Genomic DNA, 15,976 nt, shown 5'->3' with positions numbered 1-15,976 from the left:
TTACAAGTAGGCTCGAAAAAGGGGATGCAGTGGATGTTGTATATTTGGACTTTCAGAAGGCCTTTGACAAGGTGCCACACATGAGGCTGCTTACCAAGTTAAGAGCCCATGGTATTACAGGAAAGTTACTAACATGGTTAGAACATTGACTGATTGGTAGGGGGCAGCGAGTGGGAATAAAAGGATCCTTTTCTGGTTGGCTGCCAGTGACTAGTGATGTTCTGCAGGGGTCAGTGTTGGGACTACTTCTCTTTATACTATATATAAATGATTTAGATGATGGAATAGATAGCTTTGTTGCCAAGTTTGAAGATGAAATGAAGATTGGTGGAGGGGCATGTAGTGTTGAGGAAACAGGTAGGCCTTAGATTAGGAGAACGGGCAAGAAAGTGGCAAATGAAATACAATGTTGGAAAATGTATGGTCATGCACTTTGATAGTAGAAAAAAATGTGCAGACTATTTTCTAAACGGGGAAAAAATCCAGGAATCTGAGATGCAGAGGGACTTGGGAGTCCTTGTGCAGAACACCCTGAATGTTAACTTGCAGGTTGAGTCAGTGGTGAGGAAGGCAAATGCCATGTTAGCATTCATTTCAAGAGCTCTAAAATACAAGAGCAAGGATGTGATGCTGAGGCTTTATAAGGCATTAGTGAAGCCTCACTTTGAGTATTGTGAACAGTTTTGGGCTCCTGATCTTACAAAAGATGTGCTGGCATTGGAGAGGCTCCAGAGGAGGTTCACAAGAATGATTCCATAAATGAAAGTGTCATCATACAAGGAACGTTTGATGGCTCTGGGTCTATACTTGCTGGAATTCACAAGGATTGGCGGGGGGGTGGAATCTCACTGAAACCTTTTGAATGTTGAAAGGGCTAAACAGAGTAGATGTGGAAAGGATGTTTCCTATGGTGGTGGGAGTGTCTAGGACGAGAGGGCACAGCCTCAGGATAGAAGGCACCCTTTCAAAACAGAGAAGCAGAGAAATTTCTTTAGCCAAAGGGTGGTGAATTTGTGGATTTTGTTGCCACATGGAGCTATGGAGACCAGGTTGCTGGATGTACTTAAGGCAAGAGATTGATAGGTTCATGATTGGACATGGCATCAAAGGTTACGGGGAGAAGGCCGGGAAATGGGGTTGAGGAGGAGTTAAAAAAAAGGATTCGCCATGATTGAATGGCAGAGCAGACTCGATAGGCCAGATGGCCTAATGCTGCTCCTATGTCTTATGGTCTAAGACAGGAGAATGGGGCTCAGAGGGATAATAAATCAGCCACGATGGAATGGCGGAGCAGACTCAATGGGCTGTGACCATGCTTCTATGTCTTATGGTCTTCTTCTGGAAACAACAGCGTTAAAAGGCACTGAACAATGAGAAATCTGGTTTCAATTTAGTAAAATGTACTTGAGACTTCATCCCTGAATGGGATATTTCATATATTTATAATCCTCGTTGGCGTAACATTAAAAAAGATATATTCTAAATTAGATAGAAAGAAAGAACTCAAATAAGGCATACAGAACATGGCACAAATTTGGCAAAGGCCAACTGTAAATTTGCAAATAAATTCAAAATGAATTATTGTTTAACGTGTCTAAGAACTTTTTTTTTAAATGAAATGCATTAAGAGCCAATACCAACTGGGCAGCAAAACTAAAACTTCATGTTAAGATAATTAGCATATGATTTATTTATAAATGTAAAACAGAAAGATATTATTGAAATGCAATAAATGGCAGTAAAAATGAAATATTTGGCAGTTGCCCAGTGCAAAACATAAATATCAGCATTTATAAGAAGGCATATTAAAATGGTTTTGTAAAATATGAGTGCTCTGTGTAGCTCAGGAACTTCTGGTCACATGTACAAATAGTCCAATTTAAAAGACAATGTTCAGAACATTCCCCATAGACACAGCAAAATGAATAGAGTAATAAAACAAGCCAGATTTTATGACTCAACCATGTAAGTTATCTAGAAAGCAATAAATGTTATTATGTTGAATGTAGGTCTAGCTAGTAATGTCACAGAAAATTAAATTTTGTTCAAGATCAACTGGGTCACTAACAAAATAACAGTGTTACAAAATAAAAGGGAACACTGATATATTTATCTTATGCCAATTTATACTTCAGTGTCCAGAAAGATGAGATGAACTGTGTGGGAAAACTTAATGAAGTATTTCATCTTTAAGTTTGTTCCCAAATGGGAGTAAGCTCTTTTCCGCAACAAATTGAAAACACTGAACATTCTTGCCTTTTCCTGTATATCTATCAAAAAATCAAATTCAGTGCTGAGAATACTGCAAATATTGGGACACCTATTACACACAACATGCTTTGCACTACGTGATTTCCAAGTCAGAGTGATCAGGTAATAGCCAGCTCCTCTCTGGGTAAACTCTAATCACTGTGCTCCATACTTCCTATCCAAATACTAAATGGGCTATTAACTGCTTTATTTCTCAGACCTTACATAATCAAGCATTCCTAGAATAAAACCAAGAGACCTTGTGTATAATACAGTTAATTAAAAAAAACTGTTCCTTAGTTATTCTTCATTTTCAAAACTTGCAGTTATCATATCAGCTGCCTTCCTCTGCGTAAAGTTAAATAATTTTACTCAAAAATATATACAATTATATCAAAATATTTCAAAAATGCTTTTACTAATACATTTTCTCAAATAGTAAATTGCTGGAAAATTTTTTATTTTACAAATCCAAATGAGAAGTCTACAAAATTTAACGAGTTATAGTAAAGATCCATACCACATCTCTATCAATTCTGACAGCTGCCATATCTGGAGTTTCTTCTGGTTCATGAATAACCTTCTGTTTTTCATCTGTTGAGAACAAAGTATTTTAAGTGTAAAATTACGTATGTAAAACATTTCTATCTTTGGACAACTGATATTTCAATACAAGATAGTCTTGTTTACTAGCATTGCCCAATAAGCAACACTAATATACTGTTGATACTATTATCAACAGTATAAAGTTGATGTTATAGTTTATTTTATTCATAGGTATCGAGCTTCAGTAGCAAGACCAGTATTTTTAACCTTCCCCAATGCCATTAAGTACAAACGTGAAGTACGTTCTCGAACTAGTGCATGGTTAGTCTGTATGGTTAAAATAAAAACTCCAAGAGTACTGTTAGATATGGAACTCCAGAAATTTGACTTGACAATAGAGTGACATCACATTACCAAGCCGTAACCCCATACAACTTGCATGAAAACTCTCAGGTGCAAGCACATAATGTCCTCGTAGTTGCGATCTACTCTGGTAGGTAATGTTGAGATAATGTTGATGGTTTCTACAATGCTTCTTGCAAATGGTACAGGTAGCAGCCTAGTTTTAAAGATCTTGGAAAGTTTACATGTTCAATGGATGGGCTACTAACCAAATGGTATTTTGACTTGTGTTGATTTTTTTTTAATGTTATTGTACCTGCATTCATCTGAGGAACAAAAGAGTATTTCATCATACGTCACAAGTCTGTACACTATGGAAAGGCTTTGAGAGAGCGCACTCTTTACAAATAGTCCACCTCCATTCTACTCACTTAGAAATATAGTAATAGTGGAGGCAGTACAAAGGAGATTCCCCAGGCTAAGTCCTTGTAGTAGAGAGTTGTCCTATTTGGGAAGGCTCAATAGTTTGGGCCTGTATTTATTGGAGTTTAGAAAAATGAGAAGCAACTTTATTCAAATTTAGAAGATCTTAAGGGTGCTTGTTAGGGTAAATGTTGTGATGTCCTTGAGAGTAACAGAGTCTTGAACAAAGTAATATAATAGGCTGGTCACTTAAAACTTGGATATGTGAAAATTTCCACTCACAAATCTCTGAAATTTTCTGCCTCAGCAGGTGGTGGAACCTGTAACACCACAAGTATTAAAGAGAGGTGGAATAATATTTGATAGATCAAAGAACAGAGGAGCAAAGAGAAATGGCTCTGAGGAGTTGGGACCAATATAATTTATCTAATCAGCCATGATACGGCAAGCTTGAAGAGCCTGTTCCTCTCTTGCTGATCTTATTTTCTTATGTTCTAGTACAAGATTGGTCTAATGGTGACCTCAGTGTTGATGGTGGAAGTTCAACAACAGTAATGTATTCACTGTATCGCCCTCCATAAGACCATAAGACATAGGAGCAGAATTAGGCCATCTGGCCCATCGTGTCTGCTCCACCATTCAATCACTGCTGATCCTTTCTTTTTATCTTCTCCTCAACCCCAGTTCCCGGCCTTCTCCCCGTAATCTTTGATGCTATGTCCAATCAAGAACCCACAATCTCTGCCTCAAATACACCCAGTGACCTGGCCTCCACAGCTGCATGTGGCAACAAATTCCATAACTTCAACACCCTTTGGCTAAAGAAATTTCTCTGCGTCTCAGTTTTGAAAGGGCGCCGCTCTATCCTGAGGCTATGCCCTTTTGTCCTAGGCTCTCCCACCATGGAAAACATCCTTTCCTCGTCTACTCTGTCTAGGCCTTTCAACATTCAAAAGGTTTCAATGAGATCCCCCTCATCCTTCTGAATTCCGGCGAGTACAGACCCAGAGCCATCAAACGTTCCTCGTATGATAACCCTTTCATTCCTGGAATTATCCTTGTGAACCTTCTGTGGACCCTCACCAATGCCAGCACAACTTTTCTAAGATGAGGGGCCCAAAATTCTTCACAATACTCAAGGTGAGGCCTCACCAGTGCCTTATAAAGCCTCAGCATATAACTACTCCTGTAGTTATAATTATTATTCAGCATTTTTTAACTCAAATCTTAATTTTGTTCAGGCTTACATGCATGCGGGCATGCTTTCTGAGTTGAGAATGGAGCTTCCATTGCAAAAATCAGACAATATTAATCACTCAATGCAAGAATAGCTGTAATTATCCGTTTATGACAAGGAGTTGGTTTTTATTTAAATGGTGGAATAGCTACTGCCAAATGAATAAAACTTCATTCACGTAAGCTTATTAAACCCTCTCAAGCAAGTACTACACAACAGTTACGGTGCAAATCACTTTACCTTTGTTTCATATTTTCTTGGATCTACATACAATTTTAATGAACTCAGGATGTGGTCATCTCAGCATTTTGTGCCATATTATGCTGAGTGAAAAGCCAGGCTCCAGTACACAGCTTATTATTATTTATTAATTTTTTACTATTGACATACAGATTGGAATAGGTCCTTCCGGCCCTTTGAGCCGTGCCACCCAGCAATCCCCCAATTTAATCCTAACATAATCAAGGGTCACTTTACAATGACCAATTAACCTCCCAGTTGGTAGGTCTTTGGAATGTGGGAAGAATCTCATGCAGTTCCTGAAGAACGTACAAACTCCAGCGAATACAGGCGCAGAACTGTCAAACGTTCCTCATATGTTAACCCTTTCATTCCTGGACAGGAATGAGGTAGTGACAGGAATTCAGCTTTGGTCACCAGTACTGTAATTGCCCCACGCCGGCCCCCTAGGCCTGAGTCGACGTAGTAGTAGTACTGTAAAGCATTGTGCTAACCACTATGCTACTGCGCCGCCCCTCTGTGCAAGCTAAACTAAGTTTCAGCATGTTTATTAATTAGGGAAAAGCACACTGGTCATAAATTATGGCAGAATTTCCACTTATTTTATGGTAAAATATCAAAATATGCACATTTGAGGATACCGCCTCAATATAACTCATTTCCAAATAATACAGAAGATACATCAGTAACAGTTTAACAAGGTATTTTTCTTTTCTGTCATTCAAGTTTATTAACTGGAGTAAAACAGAGCCTATTCCTCCTAGTTTTACCAATTTTCATGGAAGGTTATTAACCTGAAATACTACATGTTTCTCTAAAATGCTCTGATCTTTTGAGTACCTCCAGCATTTTCAGTACTGCATTCAAACATTTATTACTTCTGCTATCTCACAGCATTTTTGTGATGTCTTTGAATTCCTTTAACTTCATGTTATGCGAAAATAGCCAAGGGAACCTCTCATTTTACAAAATATAACCACCCCAACATCAATGTGCACATAAAAATCAAATTACCTTGTTCAACAGGCGAGGCCCAAGCTGACCAAGCTGCTACTCGGCTCCTAACATCCACCTGTGTAATCGTGCCTGGAGGAACAGGAGCTGGGGCTTGGGGAGGTGGAGGGATGGAATTATCTGTCTTGGTAATCATTCTATAATTATAAAAAAAAGATGAGTTAATACTCTTTACCTTAACAAAAAGGATACAATGGAAGCCCATTAGTACATTACAAGTCAATAATGCCAGAGTTTCAAGCTAAATTCAGATTAGGAAATACAACAGTTCAGTCATTATTTAAAACTTGATAGCATGCACCAACATAAAAAGAACCACATAGTTGCATTTCAAATGCAACAAAGCGTTAATATTCTGAAACAGCAATTATTTAAATCCAATTTACTTTAAATCTTGTTGTTCCAAAATCAAGCTCATTATTCCGACCAGCATATAGATTAATTGTATAGGCAGAGTTTGCAGAAAAGGGGAAACATTGTAAATTGATCAAAATTCCAGTTGATTGCACCTCATGATATTCTGTCCAAATGCGTGACATTTAACTTAGCATTTAATCAGTCCACAGTTTTGCATTAGACAAATATCTTCCCTCACCCCCAAGAGGAAAGAGATATAGGTTAATGTTAAATTGAAGCCCACATTGATAACTGAGAATACTGTATGTTCTGGTTAATAGGGACACATCAGGACCAGTACATTTTGGCCTAATTAAGTCGCTGCCCCATTTAGTCGAAGTATGGTGGCAATAGTTAAAAAGGTATAAAAAAGAACAACTACCATTTAATTCAGTAACAGATTATGCATTTAAATTAAAATCACTGCTTTCCAAATAGAAGCACATGTAACTGATGCTATTTAAAAACTGTTCACTGAAAGTATGGTGTAGTGTCTAAGTTCACACATCTGACACTAGTTAGAAACTGTTTAGCAACAGTCTCCCGCCTCAGTGAAGCGGCATAATGTCCAAAATAAATGAAGGGAATCCGGTTATTTTCTCAATTATTGTTTGTTCTTTAAGAGCTGTCCCAAATAAGTGGCTGCCCTGATTAACCGTTGGTCCAGTTAACCAGAATCCACTGTATACCAAAGTGTCTTTGTACCTCAGTGTATCAGGCCTTTTCTTCTGTTTGCTACCTTTGCTGTCACTGACAGCACTTTCAATATCTGCATGGATCAGATCAGCCTGAAAAAAAAGCATTTTAAATTTTAAAAAAAGAGTATAAGTGACACTTCAAACTTCTAACTACACTTCCTCACAAAATTTGGAATTCGTTTGTTGAATAAGACTAACCGTACAACACACACAAATGCTGGAAGAACTCAGCAGGCCAGGCAGCATTTATGGAAAAAAGTGCAATCGACATTTTGGTCCAAGATGTCAATTGTACTTTTTCCCATAGATGCTGCCCGGCCTGCCGAGTTCCTCCAGCATCTTGAGTGGGTTGCTTGGATTTCCAGCATCTGCAGATTCTCTCTCATTTCTGCTAAGACTATCCATACAACTCCAGCTCAGTGCTCAGTTAACAAAGTCAGTCATTAAGTAAAAACAGCTTTATAGAACAAAAAATTATACAATTTAACAATAATTAAACCAAATAGCCATGCCATTATAAATAGCACTTACTAAAAGCAGCATAGAATCATGCATTTGTTCATGTAGGCTTAGTCAATAAATTTGTTGGTTTTCTGACATATACAGGTTTTAAGCAACTAGGAATTAACAGATAATATCTTGGAAAAATGATTGTGGACTTCTATGAATAGTTCAGCCATCACTTTTTAATACATGTACAGTATTACAAAATGACTTTGCTCATTACAAAGTTAAGTGCCACATTAATTGCAACATTGTACAGGTTTAACCAAATACTTGAAACTGAAGCTTCAATTACATACGTGGTTGAAATACAACATACCTCAAAGTCGCTTTTTTGGATTAGTAGGTTTATAAGACAATTTTATTCCAGGCAATTTACCTAAATTTCATCCAAAATTAAATTTAAGTTGACCTGGATCACTCATATCATTTTCCCCTTCATTTCAGACACTTTGGCAAGGGTCTTCGCAAGTACCTACCAATATCTGGTTGAGTGATGGTCAATGCCAGTGATGAGTTAATTGTTCACTGAGATAATTGATAAACAGAGATGAAAATATCATGAAAAAATAAAAGCCATTTATTCCTCATTTATGTCCAACATCGATAACCCTAGTATATTTAAATAACACTGGTCTAAACCAGATTTCTTGCTGTGGTTATGGAAACATTCACTAAATGCATCTTACTAGTTTTGTGTCCAAAATAGTTTGGTAACATAAATAGATCAAATGAATATAGTTACAAATAAAGCACCAACTAACCTTAACTTCGTCACATTGGAAAAGGTGAATATCTGGTTTGCCTTGGCCAGGTTCCTTGCAAACGAGTGCCAGAATTGAGTCATAATTACAGGCATTCATCACAGACTGAAAATGTTGGATTGTGTTAAAGGGGAAGTGCTCCAGCTCATTCTACAAAGTGAATACATAGAATATTTTGTTTCTTAAAACTTTGAAGCAATTCTTAACATTTGGTTTAACACAACTCCACATTCTAGTCAGTAAAGCCTACTTTCTCCATCTCAAGTGCAAGCATTGTGAATGTGTGAGACATTGTAAATTTGCTACCTGTCTAATATCTGGCATTGTTTGTTACACATTGCCAATGCCCCTATGAATCCAAAATATTCCTAATCATGCAACAACTAGAATATAGTACTTCAAACACAAAAAGTTTGCAGAAATTTATCAATCCTTCCTGGCATCCATGTATTCAAAGCACAACAAAGTGCTTTGTCCTATGTTCTGCACATTTTGTGCAGATTACTTAAGACTTCTCAAACCAGTTATCCCACACATCTCCTCTGTTTCATCTCCATAACAATATCAATCCTTACTTGGGTGATTCTTCCTTCCCAGGGCCGCCTTCGAAACTTTATAAACCAAAAAGGTATTTGGCAGCTCATTTATGTACACAATACCATCACCCCCAGTACTAAATATGCCCCACCCTTTACCAATACTATTTTAGCACAATCCATGCTTTCCCTATTTTAGTAACTTCCAATCAATTTCAGAAATTTTCTCTGCCTTATTTGATCTCATTCAACCTTGAGAATAAAATCTTTTAAGCAGCAGTATTAAAAGGTTCCTTTTAATCTTTAAATACACAGCACCCACCCAAAATTAACATGTCACAACTTGACAGCTTGAATTTGTAACTTGATAGGCAAGGTCCTTTGTCAGTACTTCATAAACTATTACAATGCACTGTTTGCACAAGATTTAAAAAAACAGACATGGGCTCCTGAAAGCATTTCCAGGATAATTTCACTCCATTCTTCTATATTTTGTTTATATAATGTTTCATAGCTCTATTGTTACTGTCCTGCAAAAAAATAAACTCAAAATCATAGTTCTTTGGAAAACTGCTGCAGCGCAGTTATGGGTTCACAAATTATTGACACAGCGTAACAGGCTAATTCAGTGTTTTCAAGAGACCTGGGAACAAATCGAGATTCTGTTGCATTAATAAGTGACTGCTTCACCATCCATTGAGATGGTCTGCTCACACAATGCGCTAAGTAAGATTCCAAAATGTTCTTGGAGGATCAGGAACGTTATCGCTGATTCACCAATTAATAAATGGCACCATAAAAGATCATAATCACCATCTTCTTCATGGTATTATGTTGTTCCCAGGCAAGTTCTTGTGCAAACAACTTATAAAAGTGAACTTTCCAAAATATTTCACTGGTCTTAACTACTTGTGCTTAAGTGCTGAAAGGTCCTGCTGGGAAAAGACATGCCTTTCCTTCCCCAATTACTCCAAACAGGAATGACCAGGATATTCAGCACTGTGCTCCAATAAATTAAAATGCATTTATTGCTTTTTCAGCTTCTGTAGCCCAAATAAAGTTTGTGCCTCAAGCTTTAACTCGAAAGAAATGTGTTTAAAATTTACCTGATGTGAGCAATACTCATTAGAAAAAGTCAGTCAACAGATTTAAAAGTACATTTCCTGAAATCTCAAGAATAATGTAAAAATAAACCTGCAACAGCACTCAAGCATTTGTTGAGTTCAGCAAATCAGAGAGTGAACCACAAAGTTCACTCTGCAGTTGATAAAACAACAACGAAGGCACATTTAATTGTAAAGGGAGACTGCAAGGAATCAAAATACATTCATCTCAAATCAATGTATTTTTAGATACTGAGGGAATTAAGATTCCTGCAGGAAATAGATACTGAGGTGAAACATTAGCCACAATGGTAGTGAATGGCACAAAGGCCTTCATGAGTGATTGCTTCCATTTCTTATGTCCTCATTTATGATGGACAAGCTTTTCTTTGAACAAAATGATAAAATATAATGATATTAAGAATGTTCCAATATTCAAAATATTTCATTTTAATACATGCAATTATTAAACATACTTGAAGATCCTTTATTTCAAAAGTTCAAAGTAAACATATTATTAAAGTATATACAAATACCATATATATCCCTGAGATTTATTTTCTTGTGAACATACTGAAATCCAATAACCATAGTAGAATCAAGGAAAGCCCACACCAAAATGGCATACAACCAGTGTGCAAAAGACAACAAATTGTGCAAATACAAAAAAGAATAAATAAACAAGTAAAGTGACTGGAGGGTCTATTTGAAATTAGGCTGGATTGTGTTCGACAAGACAAACAGTAAGAGGCTTCCCACAAATATTAGTTTTGAAGGCATGACTGTTGATCTTGAGAAAGCATTTGGGAAAGCTAAAGAAAACTAATCTGAGCATTGCAGAGCTGTTGGACATTTAGGTGCTCAAACAGGATTAATGCAATGTAAGTTTTTTAAAAAAGGAATTTTTTTTGTAAATCAGCCATTTACAAAAATTAGAACAATGGATAAGCAGGGCAAGTTGCAAGATAGAGACACTAGAACTTTGAATGAGATTAGGTTTGCGGAAGCAAGATAACAGCCAAACCAGGGGAGTATTTAAATAGTTGAATCACAATGGGATGTTGCAAAAACACAAACACACACACTGAGATCAGGTATAGATGAAGAAGTTGGAGAAAGAACATCTAAGAAAAAAGGTAAACTTTAAATCTTACCATTAAAACATGAACTCAAAATGACAATAGAAAAAATACAATTAAGTGCCATATCCAACCATATTTTCAAAGGCATAAACTCAATAGACTCAAGATTACAGATACAATAAAGCCCTTCAGCACAATGAATCCATGTCAGCCACAGTGCCCACCCAACTAGTCCCAATTTCCAGCATTCAGCCTTGTAAACCTGCTCCTGTGTACCTATCCAGAAATGGTATTCTTGTATCTGCTTCACCCATTTTCTCTGGTAGTTCTTTCCACATACTCACCAGCCTCTGCATAAAAGTCCAGCCGCTCAGGTGCTTTTTAAATTTTCCCCTCTCACCCAAAATTTATGCTCCCTACTTTTGGACTCACCTACCCTAGGGAAAAGACTGTTACCATCCACCTTATCAATGCCCTTCATAATTTTAAACATTCTTTTCCCTACATTCCAAGGAATAAAACCAAGTCTGGCCAAACACTAACTAAGGCCCTATCATCCTCTCAATATACTTGTATAACTTTTTAGCACTCTTTCCACAAATGCAACCTCACCAATGACTTATACAACAACATAATATCTCAATGGCTACGCTCAATACATCTGAACGACTGGTGCCCTGTCGCACTCACTTCAATAATAAGCAAATGCTTTGAGAGGCTGGTCAAGGACTTCATCTGCAGCTTGCTACCACCCACACGGGACCCCCTACAATTTGCCTACCAACACAAACGGTCGACAGATGACACAATGGCCACAGCCACACACCGTCCTAACACATCTGGAGAAGAAGGATGCTTATGTGAGAACGCTGTTCTTGGACTACAGTTCAGCATTCAACACCATAAATCCCTCCAGGCTCATAAGAAGCTCAGAGATCTCAGCCTTCACTCTGCCTCATGCAGCTGGATCCTGGACTTCCTGTCAGATCACTCCCTCACCTCCAACCCTCTGACCCTCAACACAGATGCCTCTGAGTTGTGTACTAAGCCCCCTCCTGTACTCTCTATATACCCTTGACTGTGTCGCCACCCACAGCTCCAATTAAATTTGCTGACAACAATACACTGATTGGCCTAATCTAAATAATAATGAGGCAGCCTGCAGACAAGAAGTCATCACCCCGACACAGTGGTGTCAAGAAAACAACCTCTCCCTCAATGTCGCAAAAACAAAGGAGCTGGTTGTGGACTATAGGAGGAATGGAGACAGGCTAACCCCTATGAAATCAATGGATCTGGGGTTGAGAGGGTGAACAGCTTTATGTTCCTCGGCATAAACATCACCAAGGATCTCAGGTGGTCTGTACATACCAGCTGTGTGGTGAAAAAGGCACAACAGCGCCTCTTTCACCTCAGATGGTTGAAGAAGTTTGGTATGAGCCCCCAAATTCTAATAACTTTCTATAGGGGCACAACTGAGGGCATCATGACTGGCTGCATCACTGCTTGGTATGGGAACTGCACTTCCTTCAATCACAGGGCTCTGCACAGAGTGGTGCGGACAGCCCAGCGCATCTGTAGATGTGAATTACTCACTATTCAGGACATTTTCAAAGACAGGTGTGTAAAAAAAAAAGGGCCCGAAGAATCATTGGTGACCTGAGTCACCCCAACCACAAACTGTTCCATCTGCTACCATGTGGGAAATGGTACCGTCGCATAATAGCCAGCACCAACAGGCTCCGGGACAGCTTCTTCCAACAGGCCATCAGACTGCTTAATTCATGCTGACACAACTATATTTCTATGTTATATTAACTATCCTGTTGCACATACTATTTCTTATAAATTACAGGTCAACCTTCACTAATCCGGCACCACTGGAACCTGAGGAGTGCCGGATTGATGAAAACGCCGAATTACAGAAGGATCACATTAAGCAATAGCTAGCCTTCACTAATCTGGCACCATTGGGACCCGAGGAGTGCCGGATTAGTGAAAATGCCGAATTACAGAAGGATTACATTAAGCATAATCAGTGTCGGATTAGCGAAGGAATCGGATTACAGGTAGTCGGATTAGTGAAGGTCGACTGTACTATAAATTGCACATTGCACGCTTAGATGGAGATGTAACGTAAAGATTTTTACTCCTCATGTATATGAAGGAGGTACGTAATAAAGTCAATTCAATTCAATGTCTGACTCAAGCAGGCCAGGTTGTTAAATGCATTCTTCACAACTCTGTCGACCTTTGATGCCACTTTCAACAACTATGCATTTCCTCTCCTAGTTCCCTCTACTCCATTACTCATGAGCACCCTACAAATCACAGTACAAGTCCTACACGGGTTTGACTTTTCAAAATACATCACCTCTGTATGGAAATCTATTTGCTACTATTTGGCTGACTTCCCTAAATGATAAAGATCCCACAGTAACCTACAACAACTTTCTTCATCATCAACACCTCCTAATTTTGGGTCACCCGAAAACTTACTGATCAAGCCTTCTGAATTCTCATCCAAATCATTTTTATATATATATATATAAAATGAATTATTATTTATACATGTAATGAATGGTGACTAGCATTACACTACTCACCAACCTCTATTCTGAGAAACAATCTTCAAGCACCACCCTTTGCTCCCTACTTCTAAGCTAATTTTGGATCCACCTAACAAGCACTCCATGGATTTAGAGTTCCCAGACCAGTCTATCATGGAGGACCTTGAAGACCCTGTTAAAGTCCAAAGGGAAAACATCCACTGCTATCCTCATCTACCCTTTTGGTTACCTCTTCATGAAAATAACAAAGATTCATCAAACATAACTTCTCATGAACGAAGGCATGCAGACACTCCCTAGTCAGACCGTCTATCCAAATGCTGGTAGATCTTGCCCCTCAGAATTCCCTCCAGTAACTTCCACACTGCTGAAGTCTGACTGACTGGTCAAGTAGACCCCTGCATATCCTTGCTACGCTTCCTAAACAATGGAATAACATTAGCCACCATCCAGTCTTCAGGAACTTCAACAATGGTTAACAATAAAACCAATACAGGTTGAGTACCCCTTATCCAAAATACTTAGGGCCAGGAGTGTTCCAGATTTTGGAATACATAATGAGATACCTTGGGATTCCAACTCTGAATTTATGTGCTACTGGTAAGCAGTCTTTATCTTACACTTGTCCATCATACATGTGTACTGATGCAGCCATTGAGTGTGTTAGATTTTCATCAGCGACGATCTTGGTAAACATATTGGATTTCTCTGCTGCTGCTTTGTGATCATCAGATGCTTCATCACCACAAACCTTTAGAAAAAGGATGCAGTGTTTTTTCTTAAATTTATGCAACCAGCCTGCTGTGTATTCGCAATTACCTTCAATTTTCAGTTCATCATGATCAGCATACCATTAAGTAGCAAATATTCACTGACACTGACAAATCCACTCTTCAAATACATATACAAGATCTTTATTTTTTGTCTGATCCAGTGTTTTTCAATTTTTCCATTAACTTTTGTTCATTATTTAAGTATGGTCATTTCTCAGAACTGTTTGTGGTGCCTGTGAACATTCCCAGTGCTTTGTGGAATTTTCTATTTGTGATGTCATGCTAGCACTCAAAAAATTTGGATTTTGAATTTCAGATCAGGGGTAATACCCAACCAGCATTACCACAATAATTCTGCAATTTCCTCTCCAGCTTCACACAAAGTCTGAGGATGCACTCCAACAGGCCCCAGGGATTTATCCATTTTAATGCACTAAGGCTGTAAATACCTCCTCTCTGATTGCCCTCCAGAACCACTCCATTTACTTTCCTCATCTCTTAATCAATAATGACTTTTTTCCCCCCTCACTGAGGAGAAATGTTTGTTAAAAATCCCACTCATCTCCTGTGGCTTGAGCCATAGGCTGATCTTTAACGGGACCTACTCAGAATCAGAATCAGGTTTAATATCAGTGGCACATGTCATGTAATTTGCTGTTTTGCAGCAGCAATACATAATAAAAATGATAAGCTATATATATATGTGTGTGTGTGTGTGTCTATGTATATATGTATCTATGTATACATACACATATATATATATATATATATATCAGACACACACAAACAGTGGCATGCAAAAGTTTGAGCACCCCTGGTCAAAATTTCTGTTACTGTGAATAGCTAAGCGAGTAAAAGATAAACTGATTTCCAAAAGGCATAAAGTTAAAGATGACACATTTCTTTAATATTTTAATCAAGAAAACTTTATTTCCATCTTTTACAGTTTCAAAATAACAAAAAAGGAAAAGGGCCAAGGGCCGGCTGGTGGCGCAACGACATCGGCGCCAGACCCGGGAGCGGAGGTTCCCGGGTTCGAAACTAGTCGGGTCCGCCCCCGAGTACGCTTTCCATCCGTGCCGGGTTGAGTGCTAAGATCGCAACTCGACCTTGCAAAATAAAGGGAAAATACTGCGAAAGTGTCTGTGTGAGGAGTGACACGCCACACAGTCTCTCTCTCTCTCTCTCTCTCTCTCTCCCTCCACACCTTGTAAAAAGCCATGAAAAAGACATCATCACAGACGCACGCACGGACACGGACACGGATACGCACTCGCACAGACTCGCACGCATGCAGGTACACGCCAAAAAAAAGGAAAAGGGCCTGAAGCAAAAGTTTGGGCACCCTGCATGGTCAGTACTTAGTAACACCCCCTTTGCAGGTATCACAGCTTGTAAACGCTTTTTGTAGCCAGCTAAGAGTCTTTCAATTCTTGTTTGGGGAATTTTCGCCCATTCTTCCTTGCAAAAGGCTTCTAGTTCTGAAAGATTCTTGGGC

At 38.5% G+C, this 15,976-nt stretch overlaps 1 protein-coding gene across 6 annotated transcripts in view; it reads right to left on the bottom strand.

The window, feature by feature from the left end:
• The window catches only part of eps8a (EGFR pathway substrate 8a, signaling adaptor), a 226,022-nt gene that overhangs the window by 50,747 nt on the left and 159,299 nt on the right, over positions 1 to 15,976 (bottom strand). For 5 of the 6 annotated variants that reach the window (XM_063072453.1, XM_063072450.1, XM_063072452.1 and 2 more), the window contains 4 exons: positions 8,415 to 8,564; positions 7,154 to 7,236; positions 6,053 to 6,189; positions 2,771 to 2,844 (listed from right to left, as the gene is read on the bottom strand). In XM_063072453.1, coding sequence (XP_062928523.1) covers positions 2,771 to 2,844; positions 6,053 to 6,189; positions 7,154 to 7,236; positions 8,415 to 8,564 — 444 coding nt within the window. The remainder of the gene's footprint in view (positions 1 to 2,770; positions 2,845 to 6,052; positions 6,190 to 7,153; positions 7,237 to 8,414; positions 8,565 to 15,976) is intronic. The other variant, XM_063072454.1, reaches the window with a different exon arrangement.

The sequence above is a fragment of the Mobula hypostoma genome, chromosome 20, assembly GCF_963921235.1.
Source record: "Mobula hypostoma chromosome 20, sMobHyp1.1, whole genome shotgun sequence".
In the NCBI taxonomy this organism is placed as follows: domain Eukaryota; kingdom Metazoa; phylum Chordata; class Chondrichthyes; order Myliobatiformes; family Myliobatidae; genus Mobula; species Mobula hypostoma.
The sequence above is the reverse complement of the archived record's forward strand: the minus strand, read 5'-3'. Positions and strand labels throughout refer to the sequence as shown.